This window comes from Diorhabda carinulata, chromosome X, assembly GCF_026250575.1.
Source record: "Diorhabda carinulata isolate Delta chromosome X, icDioCari1.1, whole genome shotgun sequence".
Classification (NCBI taxonomy): Eukaryota; Metazoa; Arthropoda; class Insecta; order Coleoptera; family Chrysomelidae; genus Diorhabda; species Diorhabda carinulata.
Genome location: NC_079472.1, coordinates 1,986,846 through 2,008,734, shown reverse-complemented (window position 1 = coordinate 2,008,734; position 21,889 = coordinate 1,986,846). Strand labels below are relative to the sequence as shown.

General features: G+C 28.5%; 1 protein-coding gene across 6 annotated transcripts in view; it reads right to left on the bottom strand.

The window, feature by feature from the left end:
• Nucleotides 1-21,889, bottom strand: part of LOC130902455 (uncharacterized) — a 36,969-nt gene that overhangs the window by 3,180 nt on the left and 11,900 nt on the right. For 2 of the 6 annotated variants that reach the window (XM_057814613.1, XM_057814612.1), the window contains exons 2-13: nucleotides 21,292-21,530; nucleotides 21,018-21,170; nucleotides 10,103-10,281; nucleotides 8,396-8,632; nucleotides 8,139-8,339; nucleotides 7,772-8,063; nucleotides 7,585-7,702; nucleotides 7,411-7,529; nucleotides 6,782-6,902; nucleotides 5,361-5,427; nucleotides 788-1,352; nucleotides 264-484 (exon numbers count right to left, since the gene is read on the bottom strand). In XM_057814613.1, coding sequence (XP_057670596.1) covers nucleotides 264-484; nucleotides 788-1,352; nucleotides 5,361-5,427; nucleotides 6,782-6,902; nucleotides 7,411-7,529; nucleotides 7,585-7,702; nucleotides 7,772-8,063; nucleotides 8,139-8,339; nucleotides 8,396-8,632; nucleotides 10,103-10,281; nucleotides 21,018-21,170; nucleotides 21,292-21,530 — 2,512 coding nt within the window. Of the gene's footprint in view, nucleotides 1-263; nucleotides 485-787; nucleotides 1,353-5,360; nucleotides 5,428-6,781; nucleotides 6,903-7,410; nucleotides 7,530-7,584; nucleotides 7,703-7,771; nucleotides 8,064-8,138; nucleotides 8,340-8,395; nucleotides 8,633-10,102; nucleotides 10,282-10,362; nucleotides 10,591-13,385; nucleotides 13,659-21,017; nucleotides 21,171-21,291; nucleotides 21,531-21,889 lie in introns of those variants that run through there. The other 4 variants (XM_057814614.1, XM_057814615.1, XM_057814617.1 and 1 more) reach the window with 4 other exon arrangements.

Genomic DNA, 21,889 nt, shown 5'->3' with positions numbered 1-21,889 from the left:
TTGTTTTGGTGGAATATTTTGGGACAAATTAAAATCCAAATATTAATTTTTTTTTATTAATAAAATGTTTGAGACAAATGCATGTTTAACCTGATTTTTTTTGGTGAAATATTTGGGACAAATTAATAATTGAAATTTCTGTTTTCTTTTTTGGATGGAGTATTTGGAACTAGTTTGAGCCTGTTTTCTTTGTTTTGATAGGACAATTTTAAGACAATTACCTTTTTGGAGAATTTGGGACAAATTAATAATCAAATTTTCACCTGTTTTCTTTGATCCGGACTATAAATCGAGCTCCTCTCCGAGTAACGATCGTCTTCGGAACTCAACGACATTTTCGCCGTATGAATCATGGTGCCGTTCTTCATTTCGATTGAACTCGAACTGAGTAGATCTTCTTCGGAACTATACACCGTGTATTTTTTGTTTCTATTCGTACTTATACCGTCATCAGAATGATAAGCCTTGTAATCTATAATGTATTCTTCGAAAAACAAAAAATGATAAGATTATTAAACATATCCTAAACGATAATCAATTTATATTAAAAAAATGCAATCTCTAAATTCGTTTAGAAATAACTGTTATTTCCAAATAGAAAATCCCATCTCAATTACTACATTTAATATTGTTTTACAGTTTCCTGTAGAATAAATGACCTAGATTAGTAGTTTAATGCACAGATGGCGTAACTATCACCTTTTTAATTCAATTTTAACAATAACTATCAGAACGGAACAATTTATTAAACACTATATATATATTAAGCGAAAGGTTTTATAAATACCTGGATTACTAAGTTGTGTTCTAAATGTAGGAACTAAATTATTAACTGGTAGATGTTGTCTGTTAGATAAAGCGAAGCTTCTAACTTGAGGGTCCAAATAAATCTTCGATATCAATGTATTATCCTTCTTTTTAGCCAAAACTTTGGGTGGAATATAAAAATTATCATCGAGTAGATCTGTTTCGCTTTTATGCCTTTTCAAATTAGTCTGATTACCAAAACGTTTGTTATTGTTATTTGTGGCTTTAACAAATTTCCCACTCGATTTTTCGACTTTTTCTTCGCCAAGTCCATTCACTTTCGATATTTCCGAATTTTCTACGTTGTATATATTAACGTAGCTCAAATCGCTGTCGCTGGTTAAACTTGTCATTTCTGTTGTTTCCGGTGGAGAAATCGGAGGTGTTCGATTGATTTCGGGTTCTACGATAATCGGTATGGCTTTAAAAATGTTTCCGGTTTCTTCCGTTTGTGATATATACGTTTTGGATATGTGTTTTTCAGGTGATTTATCTATGAAATCTTCTTTTTCTTGTTTCGAAGGTGGCCACGATAGAATGTTTCCCTAATAAATAGAATTTACATAAAAATATTGTTTTTTCAAATTAGATGCTAAAAATTTTGAAATTTCTTTATTGTTCTATTTATTTATACGAGGGCGATTCATTTAGTTTCTAATCTATAAATTATAGACTGTATCGTAGGTTTTGATATAAAGAAAAATAATCTTCGTAATTTATAATTTTTTTTTATGTTTTAGTCTTTAATTTTATTATTTTATTTAACAATAAAAATCGAAATATTGTGAATATTCTGTCAATAAAAGCTTGATAGAATTTTATTTTGATCTTATTATCTTATCTGGCATTGATTATACGACTAATATGTGTTGATTGATGATAAAAATCACTCAATAAAATTAAATAAAGAAATTACAAAATACTTTTGACGATATAAAGCCGCTTCTACCATGTGATTAATAAATATCAAACCCGTGAGAGTATCAGTGAGATTTCAAATAATTTTAAACGTCTATTATTGAAAAATTTCCGAATAAAACAACTAAATAAATAAAAACGTGCATATCGATGCACTTAATGTGAAAATTTTGATGAATAATGATGGAATTTATATGTAGTAAAGCTAAAATTCCCAGATTTAGGTACATCTTATTCATAAATGATAGAAATTATTTCGGTATTTGAAGAGCTTCAAGAATAGACAGGATAACATAAAAAAATTACAAAAGAAGTAACAAAAAACGCTAAGTACGACTCTGTAAATACAAGTCATTGATCTAATTCGAAGAATATAAGTTATATCAGTATTCTTGACCCACCCGGTATTTTAATGAGCAAGCAGACATAGAAAAAAATGAAAAAAAAAACGTTCCTCCGTGTCAATCACCTCTTTTACATACTTAACCTCAAATTCAATTCAACAGTTTCTATATTTTTTGTCTGAACTGATGTTTTTATGTCAATCCCTGTTTTTATTTTCCCTTTTATATCACAAAACAGTTTTTTTTCTAATAATTCACATATTGAAACCCCGTTTTTATAAAAATAAAATTATTTGAAACTCACTAATAAACACGTACCTATTCAATTAGCACAATTGATGATGTCAGATTATGTAGACAAAACACGAAAAAATTCACTCTATTCTTGATGTAATGACAAAATTGACTGAAATATATTAACAGGTACATAGGTGTTTTTGGAATTGTTAAAAAAACGTTATCTTTATTACAAACAGTGGCGTACCACAATTTAACGAAATATTTATATCTGGTACGTTATTTGAAAAAATCATTATTACATCATGGCTGCCGGTTAACGAAAATAATATTTTCCTGGTACTTTATTTCTTCAGGATATTGTTAAACATTCTTGTATTTAAAACACTCAAAAATTTTCCAAATAAATACTAATAATGAAAATAAGGAATAAATCTAAAAAGTAAATTTACCACGTAATACGAAAAAGTTTATAAAAGTGCTCTAATCAATCAGCTGATCGACCTGACATTTGGTTTGTTATTAAACCAAAAATAACTAGATTTCTCACTAGAATTATCACTTTCATGTGATGGAAATACGTAAAAGTGATAAAGATACTACAAGAATCGATCAGCCGAGTTCCCTCTGCGCATGTCATGTGTGTGTATTGTATAAACAGTCTCAATATTTACATTGTTGCCAGATTTACAATTTTTTATTATATTATTAGTAATTATTTGAATTGTTGTATATAGGAATTAAAAATAATTTTGGATTATATTAAAGTGATAATAATATAAAGTAAATTATTTCTGGCAAGACGATTATAATTTTACACTAAAAAAAAATTGATATAGAACAACGTTGCCATATTTGGAAAGTTGCATGAAAATCGATGAAATATTTATTTTTATTGAAATACCCTCGTTCCAGGCTTTAGTACCACCACTGATTGTAATACCAATATCGATCATCGGAATGATGTGATACAAATATTTATTTACGATAAATGAATTATATGAATCATTGTAGAAATTTAGCAAATGATAAGCCTTCATTAAATGATTAATAAGCTTCGAAACAAGTGTCTTGTTAGTATTTTTAAACTGTCAAATATCCCTTCAAACACCTCGTAATTAATTTACTCACGTCGTAGAAAAAATACAGTTATATCCATTGGGTCCTAAATAAATCGAAACTGACACTTGGATCACATGACAAACGATACAAATTTTATTCTTCGAGATTGGGATTAATATTTTGGATATTCTTCGATAGAAAAATGACTTTGTTTCGATTAGTTATCCTGTGTAATTCCAGAAGCGAATTCAGTGATTCTTATTGGTAGATTTTATTAAAATATTATTGTTAGTATTATCTTTTCGACAAACCCTCGTACAACAGAATTTAGTGATAAAAATATCTTCGTTCAATTCATAAATCTAGTTCGAAAATCCGGAAGTCCACCACTTCTTTTATTGATATAACCGGAAATACTAATTTTTGTTATTTTAGGCAATGAAATTCCATTTCTTTTTAAAAATGGGTTATCAGTGAAGTTGAAAGTTATAAATCAAATAGAAATGTTCAATATCTCGTATTTTCATCGCTTTGCTATCGATTCCCTGAAAGTTCCATCCACCCCTCGTATTATTTCGTATTAAACAGTTCATTTCACTCAAATCCATCTTCTAATTAACTTAATATCGAATTTGGTTATCCTAGGATTATAATTTTTGGTCTAAATATGGTTTATTGTTGAATTACCACTTTTAGCTTCAGTTAAAAGCTATGAGTCGTACTGAAATGTTGAAATTTTCATCTACCACTCGTATTTTTATCGTTTTCCAATGGATAAACTCGAAATTTAAGTAATTGACTTGAACCAACGACTGCTTTTGATTCTGGTAATAATTGCAGGTCTAACAAAACTCCTTTTTATGTTCCATACTACCCTCGTATTAGTAAACAGTTTTTTTTTACCTAGTTCCATCTTCTAATTAACGTAATATCGAATTTGGTTATCCTAGGATTATAATTTTTGGTCTAAATATGGTTTATTGTTGCATTACCACTTTTAGCTTCAATTAAAAGCTATGAGCCGAAGTGAAATGTTGAAATTTTCCTCTACCACTCGTATTTCTATCGTTTTCCAATGGATAAACTAGAAATTTAAGTATATGACTTGAACCAACGACTGCTTTTGATTCTGGTAATAATTGCAAGTCGAACAAAATTCCTTTTTATGTTCCATACTACCCTCGTATTAGTAAACAGTTTTTTTCACTTAGTTCCATCTTCTAATTAACTTGATATCGAATTTGGTTATTCCATGGGTATAATTTTTGGTCTAAATATGGTTTATTGTTGAATTACTGCTGTTAGCTTCAATTAAAAGCTACGAGTCGAACTGAAATGTTGAAATTTTCATCTACCACTCGTATTTTTATCGTTTTCCAATGGATACATAAAAATTTCCGAGTATATGGCTTGAATAAAGTAATAACGACCACTTTTGATTTAGTTAACAATAATTTTATGTCTCTTTTATTTACCATCCACCCCTCGTATTAATTATTTCCTTTTAAACGGTTTTTATCACTCACGTCCATCTTGGAGTTACTATTTTTCGCATACACCTCGTATTTATAATTTTTTAATGTTATTCAATGAGTAAATTAATTTTTTTTAATTGATAATTTTTTGTAGTTTTCTTTTGATAATTAATTTTTATATAATTACGTTCATAACCTTTATTTATTTTATATAACAATAAACATTCTAAAACAACTAAAATCAATTAAAAGAATCCAAAATCCGAGTTTATAAGATACTAAAACCGAAATTGTACCCATAGTGAAACCGAAAGATTGAAATTCAACACCCCATATACAAATTATTCTTAATTTGAGGTTATGTACTACTACATCATTAATTATTTAATTCGGGAAAATTTAATAACGGATTTTTCACGAAATGTCTGCTGGAGGTTTTCGGCGTGTATAAACTTCTAGGTAGTCTAGAATATGTCGTAACTTCTTCAATTTCGTTCAGTTTCCCGTCAAGACTTACCTCTGGTGATCTAGATTTCGTTCCTGATGGAGACGAGGCCATTTTGGCGTAGTAATCAGATCCAAATCTGTAAAAAAATAATGACCCACAGTTAAATTGTGCTCGGTTTATAGATATACTACAACTTTTTCTTATTTTTAAAAAATACTTGCCGATGTTCTTTTGATTTTTGTTTTTCTTCAAACAAAACATCCAATATCGATTTCGCCATATTTTAGTATCAATTTTGCACTAAATCTCTCGCAAACCAGCAAAATACAGTTAAAACATTAAATTGATGTCTATTCTGGTGCCTTATCTTATCAAATATGCTAATTATATGCTAATTAATTTATTGCCAAATCTAATTGTATAAATGATTGTCAAGATAACAAAAATATCAAAGCGACTACTTTATTATTCTTATATACAAGATAAGCGTAATTAGATATCGACGTAATTATTATTGTAAAAATTTGATTTTTTTATTAGTATACGTAATAATATGAACAATCGATTTATAACATAACCTAGTAAAATTAGAATCAAATTTTGGCATGGTATCCATAATAGTTTTCATTATCTAAACTACACTTTCTATAAAATGTCATAATTAGTGCATAACACGATAAAAAATAACATAATCCGGCCCTTATAAATGATTAATGGCATGTAAGACAATATGGAAGCTATTGCGATTAAGTGAAACAAACAGTGTATCGTTCTCTCTCTCCCTCCTTCAATTAGTTATTATTTTCCCACTACTGATATTTTAGAGAATTTTCAAGCATGCGCAGTATAGATAAATTGTCCCGAACGAAAGAGGAAATGAATACTGTTGGTACCGATTAATGGCAACATTGGACACGCCATACATGACATAATACAAAATGGCTTCTTAAACCAGATTTGGAAGAGGAAAATCCTGTTTATTTATTGTGTTCCTAAAGTGTTTTTTATATTCTGAGTATTATTGTGACAAAAATAATGTGCGAAGATGACGAAAAATTGTTTTATGAAAGCATCAGACAATCTATCGAAAAGTAAATGTGTTCATGTGACTGCATATTTTGCATCTAATCAACATCGGTTGAGGTTAAAGGAGTTAAAGCCGCAAGGTAATCATCATTATGCATCATATATTATAATATATTTCATAGTTTTTTATGCATAAATACCTAGTTGCTAAAACATAACCTATAAATAATTTTGAGATATTAAATTCGCTGTTATCTAAATTATAATGTCTTGTTAGTAATAATTGCCATTTTCATTATGTCTAAATTCATTTTTAAGAAGTATTTTTTTATAATGAAGTAGACATTTTTATTGTAAACCATTGCGGAGTTCAAAACAAGCTAAATTTAACCGAGTTTTTAAAACTTTTTTTATCGAGTTATAACTATAAAAAAAGTGAATTAAAAATATCCCTATCTACTTACAGAGAGGATATACCACTGTTAGATCTTTGTATTCTCTTTTCGATGTTTTCCTTCGAATAAGGATTGTTTTTCATGTCTATGGCATTTTTCCATTTTTCTTTTTCTCTTCTACTATAACTACCTGAAAATACGAAGCAGAAATATCAACTCTTCTCACGTCCATCCTATTAATTCTAGGTCTAATTTATAATTAATTGTTGACATGATTATATGGATAAAACACAAGATTATTCGGTTAAAGTAGAAACGGTGAAGGTCATCTATCACGTGACTAATACGTCAGCACAATCTTCATATCCAATCGAATCAACATTTTGTTATGACTAATATTCCAAGGGTCGGCTTTTTTACGAATCTTTGATTGAAGAACAAATTAAACTATTTCAATATATGGTTAAGATCGACGTACTTGGCAAAACTCTTTTGATAAAAATATCGATATACTGGGTGTATAATTAATATAAACCGTGCTGGTCGAATTGGTTTACTCGGTGGTGTCATTTTCTGTTTAAATATGATTTATAAACTAGAACACTATTGTGTTACGGCCCTCTAGTGTTTATTTAATTCACAAGTTGTATTACGGGGGGATATCGAAAAGTTTTCGTATCAATTATATATTTATTTACCTGAGAAATGCATTTGAACCATTTGAATTTCTTCGTCTTGTTTTTCTTCTGATTCTTGTTGTCTATTTAACCGCATTTCATTATCAATTGATTCGTTTAGATTGTTTTGTATAGAAAGACTAAAAAATACAAAATGTATTATAATTTATAATAATTTATTGATTAATAACTTACCGTGCTGGTGGATCCGGTTTCTTTTCGATTGTCCTAGGTAATGAGGCATATTTTTCTGTGTATTCTGCTACTTGTTCCGTGTTACTGTACGTAGATATTAGAGATGCATCTTCAACATCTGAAAAAATAATAAAAAAATGAAATATAATGAAAAAAATATTTTTTTTGTTTAATAAAACGAACTTACTATCATCGTCTAGAGAAATATCTGCTCTAGATGTATAAATTGTTGTATTTTCCGATTCGTCATATACAGATTGTCCCCTATCGACTTCTTTCACACCCGAATCAGCGGATGACTCACTTTCCGATCCCTCCCCGTCCGCTGGGGCGTTTTCGAGGGAATTTTTACCGCCGATAATTTTTTTGGAATTTACCAATAGGTTTTGTCTAGTCGGCACAATTTTCGTATCGCCGTATTCGGATTCGACGTCTGACAGATCCGAAGTTTCTTCTACTTCTTTATCTCCTATTAATACCTATTAAAAAAATTTTAATAAATAATAATTACTATAAATAAATGAGTAGTATTAGGCAACGATTTTACCATTTACCTTGGCGTCGGTGGTGGGTTTAGGTACTAACATAGGAACCGGTACCGGAGAATGGGTTCCTCGAAACGCGCGTTTCTGTAGGAACCAATTGGGTTCGTCGTCACTCCAAATGCCAGATCGCGTACGAAAATATTCGCTATCGTCCTCGACGTCGTTATCGGAATCGCTAGCTTGGGAAACTTCTTCGATGTCTTGTTTTATCTAATAAATAAAAACGTTATAGTCGTTAAATTTGTCACACTCGATCAAAAACTTACGGTTAGTGTTAGTTTATCGACATATTTTCTGGATCCGAAGCTCGAATCGCTCTGTAGCCAATCTTCTAAGCTGGATATCGAGGTAGTTTCCAGATCTGGGTTTCTCCATTTGCTATTCAACGTTTCTTCACCGAAAAAATATTCTTTTTCCTCTTTCTGGTTTGAAGAATTCGATATTCTGCTAGACACGCTGGCAGCCGAGGAAGAAGGTCGACCATTTTGCGAATTTGAGATTACCTTAAATAAATAAATAAATAAATCATTCGATATTTGAATAAATGAATAAATAAATAAGTGAACCAATGAAGAAATGAAAAATTAATTAAATAAATAGATGTACAGATGAATAAAGAAATAATTGGTTAAATAAATAAATAAATAAATTCGTGATGGAACCGATAAATAAATGGATAAATGAATCCAAGAGTCATTGAATGAATCATTAGATAGTTGAATAAATGAATAAATAAATAAGTGAACCAATGAAGAAATGAAAAATTAATTAAATAAACAGATATACAGATAAATAAAGAAATAATTGGTTAAATAAATAAATTCGTGATGGAACCGATGAATAAATGGATAGATGAATCCAAGAGTCATTGAATGAATCATTAGATAGTTGAATAAATGAATAAGTAAATAAGTGAACCAATGAAGAAATGAAAAATTTATTGGATAAACAGATGTACAGATAAATAAAGAAATAATTGTTAAAATAAATAAATAAATTCGTGATGGAACCGATGAATAAATGGATAGATGAATCCAAGAGTCATTGAATGAATCATTAGATAGTTGAATAAATGAATAAATAAATAAGTGAACCAATGAAGAAATGAAAAAATTATTGGATAAATAGATGTACAGATGAATAAAGAAATAATTGGTTAAATAAATAAATAAATAAATAAATTCGTGATGAAACTGATGAATAAATGGATAGATGAATCCAAGAGTCATTGAATGAATCATTAGATATTTGAATAAATGAATAAATAAATGATAAAATAACTTGATAAATAATTAAATAAATAAACTAATAAGTGAATCCTTGTATAGCGAAGTAATAATAAATGAATAAATAAATAGAATGATAGAAAATTGATTAAATGAAAACATTCATGAATGAATAAATAATTAAATAAATATTAGATTAAGTATATGGACGTATAAGAATAAATAAATAAACGAATAAATATGAAAATGTGTATAAAGAATTGAATAAATGAATAAACAAATGAAAATAAAAAAAAAACTAATGTAGAAAAGAAAAAAATGGAAATAAAGCGTCAAATAGATAATAGAATAGAGAGAAAAAATAACTAATAAAAAATAAATAAATAAAGAAATTGGGAATAACTAAAATATTTACACTGTGTGTTTAAGAAAAATTGAATTTAAGTGATTTAAGTGATAACGTGAATATAAATGTACTGAATAAAACGGTGAATCGATAAACGAAAATTTATAAAAATTAGACAAAAAAAACATACACAAAACCCCCTAGAAATAACTCACTTTATTATAATTATGTTTCTTCTTAGTTTTATTTTGTATAAGAGACACGATAGCCATAATTCGCACTGCATAATATCTTATTGATTACACTTGTTGAAAAACGAGAAGCCTTAAAAAACAACCTCACGTTCCTAATATACAAGGACGCATCAATAAATTAATAAAAACTCAAACTATTCGACTTACTTTATTTAATATGGCCGTGGCGAGAAGATCTTCGTAAGTTTTATTATTCAAATCAGCCGCTCCTTGTTGCCGATTTCGAAGGTGCGGCATGCTGAGCACTTCCTGCAGAAGTTTTTCTATGAGTTGCTTGAGAGCGGCGTGAGCGGTGCATGGCGATTGCTGACCGGTTAAAGGAAGATCTAAAACGAGCACATCGATTATAAATTTCAAGTTCTAGATATATTTTTTCATTTCCCTTGTAAGTTAATTTGGTATCTCACCTAACACAACTTCGATTATGTAATGGTATAAATATAATCCAGCTGCAAATAAGGTCCATAACGTCACTACGATACTCGACAAAACTGCTAAGAACATGTTAAAACGATATTTTTGGTATTTATTATATATCACAGATAATCACTAACGGTTGACACCTTTAAGAAAATACGGTAAATTGGGATCGTTTTAACCTTTTAAAAGACGCAGCTCAATCAAATAACGGATACCTATTGACCTTTTCAGTTACGACACGAATTTCAGAAACTAATTAAATTATCCATCTTCCCTCGTATAAATAATAATTTATTTGACCCTGTACAATATTTTTATTGTGTTTTTTTTTTCACCTTATTATAAATATTAATGTATGGTGAATAATTTAATCGTTGAATTTCAAAATTTTCTTTGTATATTTTTTTTTATTTAATATATATGGCGATTTGGATCTAAAAGTGAAATTATTTTAATTCAAAATGTCCTAAAAACACTATTAAAACTCATTTGAAAATTGAATATTTTATAACGTCTTTAGCCCACCTCTATTTGAAGCAAGATGGCGGTTATCTTGTGGAAGGTTGTAACCTTAAAGACATTTGCTCTGTTTATTATTTCTAAATGTTATTAAAGATAATTTTGTAATGAAAAACTATATTTTTTGCGTTTCAATAAATATAATATGCAATTTTTGAAGCTGGCAACGCTGTGTGATTTGAGAGCCACAGTTAGTTCACAGAAAGGTTATAATGAACGTATTGTTTCCTGTTTGTTTTTTTTTTTCGGTTCAACACGTTGATAACCAAAATTTTTAAAACAGATCAAGTTGTTGAATCCAAATGAACATTCTAAAAGTACTAAGAAATTGTTTTAAAAAAATTAGATTGTCAGAATTTTTATGTCAAAAGTATTGAATTTTCGCATACTACGCCATCTCTACTTCTAAGTTCAAAGTAGAAGTCATTTTGTTTTTCGTGATGGTTTATCTTGATTTTAGGATTTTGATACAAAATCAGTTGATTTATACTCAAAAAAGACCTAAAATCAAGATAAATCATCACGAAAAACCAAATAAAAAGGTCCATAATGTAAAAAATATAAATATGTCGGTACGAGTTTTGTTTACAACTATTACCACTCGACAATCTTAATTAAATTATTTTTTTATACATATAATTAATATGTGAATTAATGAGACTGTAAAGCAGGTAAAAATTATTTACTTGAAAAAAAAACGATTGGATTTATCACTTGATGACCTTGAAAGTAAAACGATACATCTTGGTTCATATGCCACCGCTTACCGCGCCATCTCTACTTTTAACACAAAAACTATTTTATCCTAATACAGGAAACTATAAAAAAAATTCAAAGTAGAAGACAATTTGTTTTTCGTGATAATTTTAGGGCTCTTTTGATACAAAATCGGTTGATTTAAACTAAAAAGAGACCTAAAATCAAGATAATTAATCAGGAAAACCATATAAGAATGTCCATGAAAATAGAAATATGTAGATACGAGTTTTGTTTACAATTATTACCACTCGACAATCTTAATTAAGTTATTTACACGAATTGTTTTATAGATATAATTAATGATGATAAGTGAATTAGTAGACTATAAAGCAGGTAAATATTATTTACTTGGAAAAAAAACAATTGGATTTATCACTTAATGACCTTGAAAGTAAAACGGTTGCATCTTCGTTCACGACGTGCCACCGCTTACCGCGCCATCTCTACTTTCAACACAAAAGCTGTTGCTTCATTTATTATAAATCGATAAATTCAATTCAATTGTTTACAAGATATTTGTAATAAATGATAATTATGAAAGAATTAATAGAAAAAATTTTACATTCGATCCACTCGTGTTAAAAGGCGTAACGATAATAAATTTTAATAAAATTGTTATTCATTATAAAGTTTCATAATAAAAAATAAATAATTTTTTGTGATACTGTTTTATAGATGTTTTTATGAGGTGTTTGTTTATTTTAATTAATATTTTTAACCTTGAATCATATTTTTAATCAAAAGTTGCTGAACAACGACCACATTGAAACGATACAAAGTTTTCATCAACGATAACGATAAACGATTGGGATAAAAATGGAGGTCAAAAAGGTTTTAAAATATTTCAAATGATCTTTATTAGATATTTGAGAAGTTTTATTTTCCCCAAGGGATTAGAATATTTCCACACGTGTTTAAAAACAAACAATAATCACAGGGATCTAAATCTGGCGAACTTTGTGGATGGAATGTTCATTTGAATAATGATTTTTTGTATTTTGAGTGATCTAATATGAATTTTACACTCAATTTGAGATTTGTTGATTTCAAACACGCGATGTTGCGCAAAATGACGTCGATAGACGGTTACTGACAACATTGTACCACTTAATAATTATGTATTAAATTTACAAAGTGACTCTAATAATTCAAAAAACAGTAAATCTCGAAATAAAAGAGATAGAGCGACGTATGTATACTAGATCTGGAGATAAATACAAAAATATACTTTTGAAAATATCTTATATACGAGGGATGACTTAAATTTAAGTAGGACATTAATTTGATATTATTTTCCTGTATTGTGTCGATCAAAACGATCCGTTTAGGTATTCTGAGTACAAAATCTACCCCTCCGAGTTCTAGAAACAATAATTTGATATATACAAATGAAGAATCACTTAATTTCAACTTGAGATAAATTTGGCATCCATCATATAATCCAGATTTGACCCCTAGCTATTACTGATTGTTTTAGGACAGGAAAAAAAGATTCGAGAGCGTGAAACTGATGGTATTACCACTAAATTATGGGGAAATTTGTGAAAAAAGATGTTTTTTGTGTCCAGATTTTCTGATAAATATTCCATATTCCATCAGTTACCTCGTAGAATTTATTTTACAGTTTATTATGATGAATCTATTAGTTAATGTTAACGAGAACATGTGCAATTACACCATAGAGATAAGATAAGATTAAAATAAATTTCTAGTAAAATAATATTCGAAATACGTGCGATGGAAAATATTTTTCAAAAAGGTGCCCACCATATCACGAACAAGTTCACTTAAAACCACACTTGGAACAATGTAGAAAAAACAAACGACATTTTGTATTATCAATTTCACGTTACACTATAACACACAAATACTAGAAATACATTTAGACATTGCGCAGGCTTTGCTTATATGTGGATATCGGTAGTCCAAAGCATTTTAAATTTTCACAAACAGCTTCGAACGAGAAACTCGAACTGAGTTACCTTTATTAGATAAGATGGTCAAGGTGATACCACACGTGGGGGTGAGCGGGAAATTTTTTAAATACTTATATAAAATATGATAAATTAAATGTATAATACTTTTCAATAACATATTTAATGTGTCTCAAATACTGAGGAACAGGATAAACGACACAATAAATCAAGATTTAGAAGAAAAAAATACTACACATCAGTGTTTTTAGACGTTAGCAAAGCATTTGACAAGGTTGGGCACAAAGGACTATTATATGAAATAAAAAAAATTATCTTGAAATCACATACTTCAAACTATTAAACTTCCACCTAATCCGTTTTCTTTGCATGTACAACGATCTAAAAATCTTCATATCTCCCAAACCATTGGGCATGAGCCGCTCCTGGCCTTCCGATTTTTTTTTTTCGGAACACCCTGATCCTCCCCCCCAATTCAACATACATAACAAACCACATCCACTTCCGTCGCCGGAAGTCTTACCATTAAGTAATAATGTTATTCATTATTTTTACTACACCCTGTATATAAGACATTAATATTTGTACAATTGTAAATGATATAAAATCTGTTGAAAATATTGAATGGAAACCTCGAAACTTTTTAAAATAAACATTTTAATTTATTTTTAATAGAATGTTCCCGATCTCCCCTACGTTGAATGTAATATGATGAGTTTCTTTAGAAAATTGAAGGTTGCGCAAAATAGCTATTATTTATGATAGCAATTAGGTGGTTTTCCTTGTCGAGTTAGTTGCTAGATCTTCCAGTTTGACGTAAAAGTACAATCGAATACCTACCTCATATAAAAAGTGAAACCAATTTTTTTTATAAATATAAAATATGAGTAAAAACATGTTTTTCGGTATTTGTTGTGACAAAAATCGAATTGTTTAGTCGAAAGCTTCATAAAACAGTAATTTTTTTCACAATATATTTTTGAATGCACCCTGTAATTCGAGGTTATAACTTTTAATCTCAATTAATCATTTAATATTCGTTTAAATTATTTTTCATATAATTTCATTGCCTCTCGTATAACTATGTTATATTTATATGGTGTTTTGTTTTTGTGTCAATGTTGTTTTGTATTTTTTTCAAGATTTCTATTTGGTATAGTGGTCATTAGAGTTCAATAATGGAAATAAATACTTCTCATTACCATTGAACCCATTATAGGTATGCAAATACATGACCACAATGATATTTACAAATAAAAAAAATTTTTCGAAGAAACCAAATCGTCCCAAACAAAAATCTATAACTTTAATGATGCTACCGTTTAATAGATGGCGTTTACATCTCGAGCAACTTTTCGGGAAATTACTACACTAAGAAGTTTCTTTTATAAGTATACTGTAATAAATTGTGTATATAGGGTGCAAAATAAGTGCGTGTTTTTACAAATATTTTGAAATATACAGGGTAAGTTTTTTTAATAGCACAATTATATATCTTCAAATTTCTAGATTTTTAACGCTAAATTCGTTTTCGTGATTTGCACAAAATTTTCTAAGTAGTAATAATTCAAAAATATACACTAAGAAAAATGTTCGATACTAAAATAAAACGTGAATCTATATAGGGTGGGGAATTTGTGCGGCAAAGTCAACTGTCATACGAAAAAGAATTGAAAAAGTTATAAAAACATATTTTTTCAAAAATTTTGAATATACAGGGTGAGTTTTCTAATAGCACAGTTATATATCTTCAAATTTTTATATTCTCATCGTTATTTTCGTTTCCGTGGTTTGGACAAAATTTTCTAAGTAGTAATAATTCAAAAATATACACTAAGAAAAAGTTTCGATACTAAAATAAAACGTGAATCTATATAGGGTGCGGAATTTGTGCGGCAAAGTCAATGTCATACGAAAAAGAATTAAAAAAGTTATAAAAACATATTTTTTAAAAATTTTGAAATATACAGGGTGTTTTTTATATAGCACAGTTATATATCTTCAAATTTTTATATTCTCATCGTTATTTTCGTTTCCGTGGTTTGGACAAAATTTTCTAAGTAGTAATAATTCAAAAATATACACTAAGAAAAAGTTTCAATACTAAAATAAAACGTGAATCTATATAGGGTGCGGAATTTGTGCGGCAAAGTCAACTGTCATACGAGAAAGAATTAAAAAAGTTACAAAAACATATTTTTTCAAAAATTTTTAAATATACAGGGTGAGTTTTCTAATAGCACAGGTATATATCTTCAAATTTTTATATTCTCATCGTTATTTTCGTTTCCGTGGTTTGGACAAATACTTGGAAATATTTATTTTTCTTAGTGTATTTGACCTTGATCTCTGCGAGTAGTTTAGCGATGACGTCACGATTTGGAAAACCGATGTTTTTTAAGAAACGTGGTTTTGCGTGTTTTTTTGTCAAATAATTACGAGAATGTGTAAAGCAATAGTTATTGTGCTGAAATAAACGTGCTTTTTTGGTTTTAAAAATCTACTTACTAATGATAGAGCTATGTAACGCAGCTCCTAATTCTCTTAGAGCGATACTAAGATCCCGATGATATTTATCGAACAAATTATTGTCTGTAAATGTATTAAAAGTGAAAAATTTATGGGAAAAAGCAATATAATACCAATTTACTACATTTAGACAGACATTTTCAAAAAAAGTAAACAAATAACACAGATATAATGGGCTAGTTGTCTTTCAAGAAATGTTTCACTTTAGTTAAAAATAAATGTAGACTATTCTAAATGGTCTAGACTATTCTAGATTCTTCTAAAAATGTCTGGATCCGTCTAAAAACCTTCAAAATTTAATTAGAATATTGTTTTTGTAGTGAAAAAAGTTCATATAGTATTTGAAGATTGTTTATCAGATCAAAATGATTCTAAATGGTCTAGACTATTATAGAATCTTCTAAAAATGTCTGGAACCTTCTAAAAAACCTTCAAAATTTAATTAGAATATTGTTTTTGTGACGAAAAAAGTTCATATAGTATTTGAAGATTGTTTATCAGATCAAAATGATTCTAAATGGTCTAGACTATTCTAGAATCTTCTAAAAATGTCTGGAACCGTCTAAAAACCTTCAAAATTTAATTAGAATGTTGTTTTTGTAGTGAAAAAAGTTCATATAGTATTTGAAGATTGTTTATCAGATCAAAATGATTCTAAATGGTCTAGACTATTATAGAATCTTCTAAAAATGTCTGGAACCCTCTAAAAAACCTTCAAAATTTAATTAGAATATTGTTTTTGTGACGAAAAAAGTTCATATAGTATTTGAAGATTGTTTATCAGATCAAAATGATTCTAAATGGTCTAGACTATTCTAGAATCTTCTAAAAATGTCTGGAACCGTCTAAAAACCTTCAAAATTTAATTAGAATGTTGTTTTTGTAGTGAAAAAAGTTCATATAGTATTTGAAGATTGTTTATCAGATCAAAATGATTCTAAATGGTCTAGACTATTATAGAATCTTCTAAAAATGTCTGGAACCCTCTAAAAAACCTTCAAAATGTAATTGGAATATTGTTTTTGTGACGAAAAAAGTTCATATAGTATTTGAAGATTGTTTATCAGATCAAAATGATTCTAAATGGTCTAGACTATTCTAGAATCTTCTAAAAATGTCTGGAACCGTCTAAAAACCTTCAAAATTTAATTAGAATGTTGTTTTTGTAGTGAAAAAAGTTCATATAGTATTTGAAGATTGTTTATCAGATCAAAATGATTCTAAATGGTCTAGACTATTATAGAATCTTCTAAAAATGTCTGGAACCCTCTAAAAAACCTTCAAAATGTAATTGGAATATTGTTTTTGTGACGAAAAAAGTTCATATAGTATTTGAAGATTGTTTATCAGATCAAAATGATTCTAAATGGTCTAGACTATTCTAGAATCTTCTAAAAATGTCTGGAACCGTCTAAAAACCTTCAAAATTTAATTAGAATGTTGTTTTTGTAGTGAAAAAAGTTCATATAGTATTTGAAGATTGTTTATCAGATCAAAATGATTCTAAATGGTCTAGACTATTATAGAATCTTCTAAAAATGTCTGGAACCCTCTAAAAAACCTTCAAAATGTAATTGGAATATTGTTTTTGTGACGAAAAAAGTTCATATAGTATTTGAAGATTGTTTATCAGATCAAAATGATTCTAAATGGTCTAGACTATTCTAGAATCTTCTAAAAATGTCTGGAACCGTCTAAAAACCTTCAAAATTTAATTAGAATGTTGTTTTTGTAGTGAAAAAAGTTCATATAGTATTTGAAGATTGTTTATCAGATCAAAATGATTCTAAATGGTCTAGACTATTATAGAATCTTCTAAAAATGTCTGGAACCCTCTAAAAAACCTTCAAAATGTAATTGGAATATTGTTTTTGTGACGAAAAAAGTTCATATAGTATTTGAAGATTGTTTATCAGATCAAAATGATTCTAAATGGTCTAGACTATTCTAGAATCTTCTAAAAATGTCTGGAACCGTCTAAAAACCTTCAAAATTTAATTAGAATGTTGTTTTTGTAGTGAAAAAAGTTCATATAGTATTTGAAGATTGTTTATCAGATCAAAATGATTCTAAATGGTCTAGACTATTATAGAATCTTCTAAAAATGTCTGGAACCCTCTAAAAAACCTTCAAAATGTAATTGGAATATTGTTTTTGTGACGAAAAAAGTTCATATAGTATTTGAAGATTGTTTATCAGATCAAAATGATTCTAAATGGTCTAGACTATTCTAGAATCTTCTAAAAATGTCTGGAACCGTCTAAAAACCTTCAAAATTTAATTAGAATGTTGTTTTTGTAGTGAAAAAAGTTCATATAGTATTTGAAGATTGTTTATCAGATCAAAATGATTCTAAATGGTCTAGACTATTATAGAATCTTCTAAAAATGTCTGGAACCCTCTAAAAAACCTTCAAAATGTAATTGGAATATTGTTTTTGTGACGAAAAAAGTTCATATAGTATTTGAAGATTGTTTATCAGATCAAAATGATTCTAAATGGTCTAGACTATTCTAGAATCTTCTAAAAATGTCTGGAACCGTCTAAAAACCTTCAAAATTTAATTAGAATGTTGTTTTTGTAGTGAAAAAAGTTCATATAGTATTTGAAGATTGTTTATCAGATCAAAATGATTCTAAATGGTCTAGACTATTATAGAATCTTCTAAAAATGTCTGGAACCCTCTAAAAAACCTTCAAAATGTAATTGGAATATTGTTTTTGTGACGAAAAAAGTTCATATAGTATTTGAAGATTGTTTATCAGATCAAAATGATTCTAAATGGTCTAGACTATTCTAGAATCTTCTAAAAATGTCTGGAACCGTCTAAAAACCTTCAAAATTTAATTAGAATGTTGTTTTTGTAGTGAAAAAAGTTCATATAGTATTTGAAGATTGTTTATCAGATCAAAATGATTCTAAATGGTCTAGACTATTATAGAATCTTCTAAAAATGTCTGGAACCCTCTAAAAAACCTTCAAAATGTAATTGGAATATTGTTTTTGTGACGAAAAAAGTTCATATAGTATTTGAAGATTGTTTATCAGATCAAAATGATTCTAAATGGTCTAGACTATTATAGAATCTTCTAAAAATGTCTGGAACCCTCTAAAAAACCTTCAAAATGTAATTGGAATATTGTTTTTGTGACGAAAAAAGTTCATATAGTATTTGAAGATTGTTTATCAGATCAAAATGATTCTAAATGGTCTAGACTATTATAGAATCTTCTAAAAATGTCTGGAACCCTCTAAAAAACCTTCAAAATGTAATTGGAATATTGTTTTTGTGACGAAAAAAGTTCATATAGTATTTGAAGATTGTTTATCAGATCAAAATGATTCTAAATGGTCTAGACTATTATAGAATCTTCTAAAAATGTCTGGAACCCTCTAAAAAACCTTCAAAATGTAATTGGAATATTGTTTTTGTGACGAAAAAAGTTCATATAGTATTTGAAGATTGTTTATCAGATCAAAATGATTCTAAATGGTCTAGACTATTATAGAATCTTCTAAAAATGTCTGGAACCCTCTAAAAAACCTTCAAAATGTAATTGGAATATTGTTTTTGTGACGAAAAAAGTTCATATAGTATTTGAAGATTGTTTATCAGATCAAAATGATTCTAAATGGTCTAGACTATTATAGAATCTTCTAAAAATGTCTGGAACCCTCTAAAAAACCTTCAAAATGTAATTGGAATATTGTTTTTGTGACGAAAAAAGTTCATATAGTATTTGAAGATTGTTTATCAGATCAAAATGATTCTAAATGGTCTAGACTATTATAGAATCTTCTAAAAATGTCTGGAACCCTCTAAAAAACCTTCAAAATGTAATTGGAATATTGTTTTTGTGACGAAAAAAGTTCATATAGTATTTGAAGATTGTTTATCAGATCAAAATGATTCTAAATGGTCTAGACTATTATAGAATCTTCTAAAAATGTCTGGAACCCTCTAAAAAACCTTCAAAATGTAATTGGAATATTGTTTTTGTGACGAAAAAAGTTCATATAGTATTTGAAGATTGTTTATCAGATCAAAATGATTCTAAATGGTCTAGACTATTATAGAATCTTCTAAAAATGTCTGGAACCCTCTAAAAAACCTTCAAAATGTAATTGGAATATTGTTTTTGTGACGAAAAAAGTTCATATAGTATTTGAAGATTGTTTATCAGATCAAAATGATTCTAAATGGTCTAGACTATTATAGAATCTTCTAAAAATGTCTGGAACCCTCTAAAAAACCTTCAAAATGTAATTGGAATATTGTTTTTGTGACGAAAAAAGTTCATATAGTATTTGAAGATTGTTTATCAGATCAAAATGATTCTAAATGGTCTAGACTATTATAGAATCTTCTAAAAATGTCTGGAACCCTCTAAAAAACCTTCAAAATGTAATTGGAATATTGTTTTTGTGACGAAAAAAGTTCATATAGTATTTGAAGATTGTTTATCAGATCAAAATGATTCTAAATGGTCTAGACTATTATAGAATCTTCTAAAAATGTCTGGAACCCTCTAAAAAACCTTCAAAATGTAATTGGAATGTTGTTTTTGTGACGAAAATGACTGATATCTAAATAGAATACTCCAGATAGGTCTAAAATGAATGAGAGTTATTTAGAAAGTTTTAAGTAGAGTTTAAATATTTCGAATCAGTTAAAACATGAATCTAGGCTGTTCTAGACGTTTTTTAATTTTGAAGAATGATCTAAAAAGGTTCAAAACGATTCTAGAGAATATGAATTTTTGAAAAAACTTCGAAACCGACTTAATAAGCTTCGGAATGTTATGTTTTCAACAAAAATGATATTCCCCAACAGAAAATAAAGTTATTTTAAATTGGATTAGATTAGGGGAGGTTAGGTAAGCTTAAGTTAAGTTACTTACAATGTTCGTCGTTGTATAATCTAGTGACATTGGCATCGTCGACGTTTTGGCCCAGCATGGAGTTTACTAATTTTTCAATAAATTCCCGAACTTCCTCTCTGCTTTTCTGAACATCTATTTCGCCTTTTTCGTCCATTTTTTCGCAAATCTTTTCTAAAATAAGATTTTTCTAAAGGCATCAACCAAATATATTCGTAATAGGAAATGTAGACAGGGTTGTACTAAGTAGATATGTCAAATAGAAGTGGAAATATCATTTTTTTTTATTATTCACCTTTTTTGTTTGGCTGAATGGCGTACAGAACACCTTGGAACCAAGATTCTGGTGGCCTTGAACAATTTTTACACGTCCATCTGTTTTGTTGTACGTCTAGACTGGCGCATCTTTTCTGACATACTTTTTTGTCGCATTTCCAACAAATCACGCTATTATCGCCGCTAAGTATGTGGTCGATTGATCTGAAATATTCGCCGCATACATCGCAATGGACGTTGCTTTTTGATCTACGATTACTGAAAACAAAAACAATACATAAATAACGAACTATAGTCTTTTCTTGTTCCACTGACAGTTTCATCATAATTTTCATAACCTATGACCATCATTGTGACCCTATAATTGAACTAATCTGTGATATAGAACGCGACAACTAAGAAGAAGACGACAGATGTTTCTTTGTTCTTATGGGAAAACGTCGATTTTTTTGGCCTATGTAGGTACAGATGCAATCCAAGATTTCTCGATGGGATTCCGATTCATTCCATTTAATATTAACGTTTTCGTAATTGATTCATGTTAAAAATAATACGATATCGCAAATGTCTTCGGAAATATAGAATTTTTTGAAAAAGCATGTCAATTTTTTTCCGAT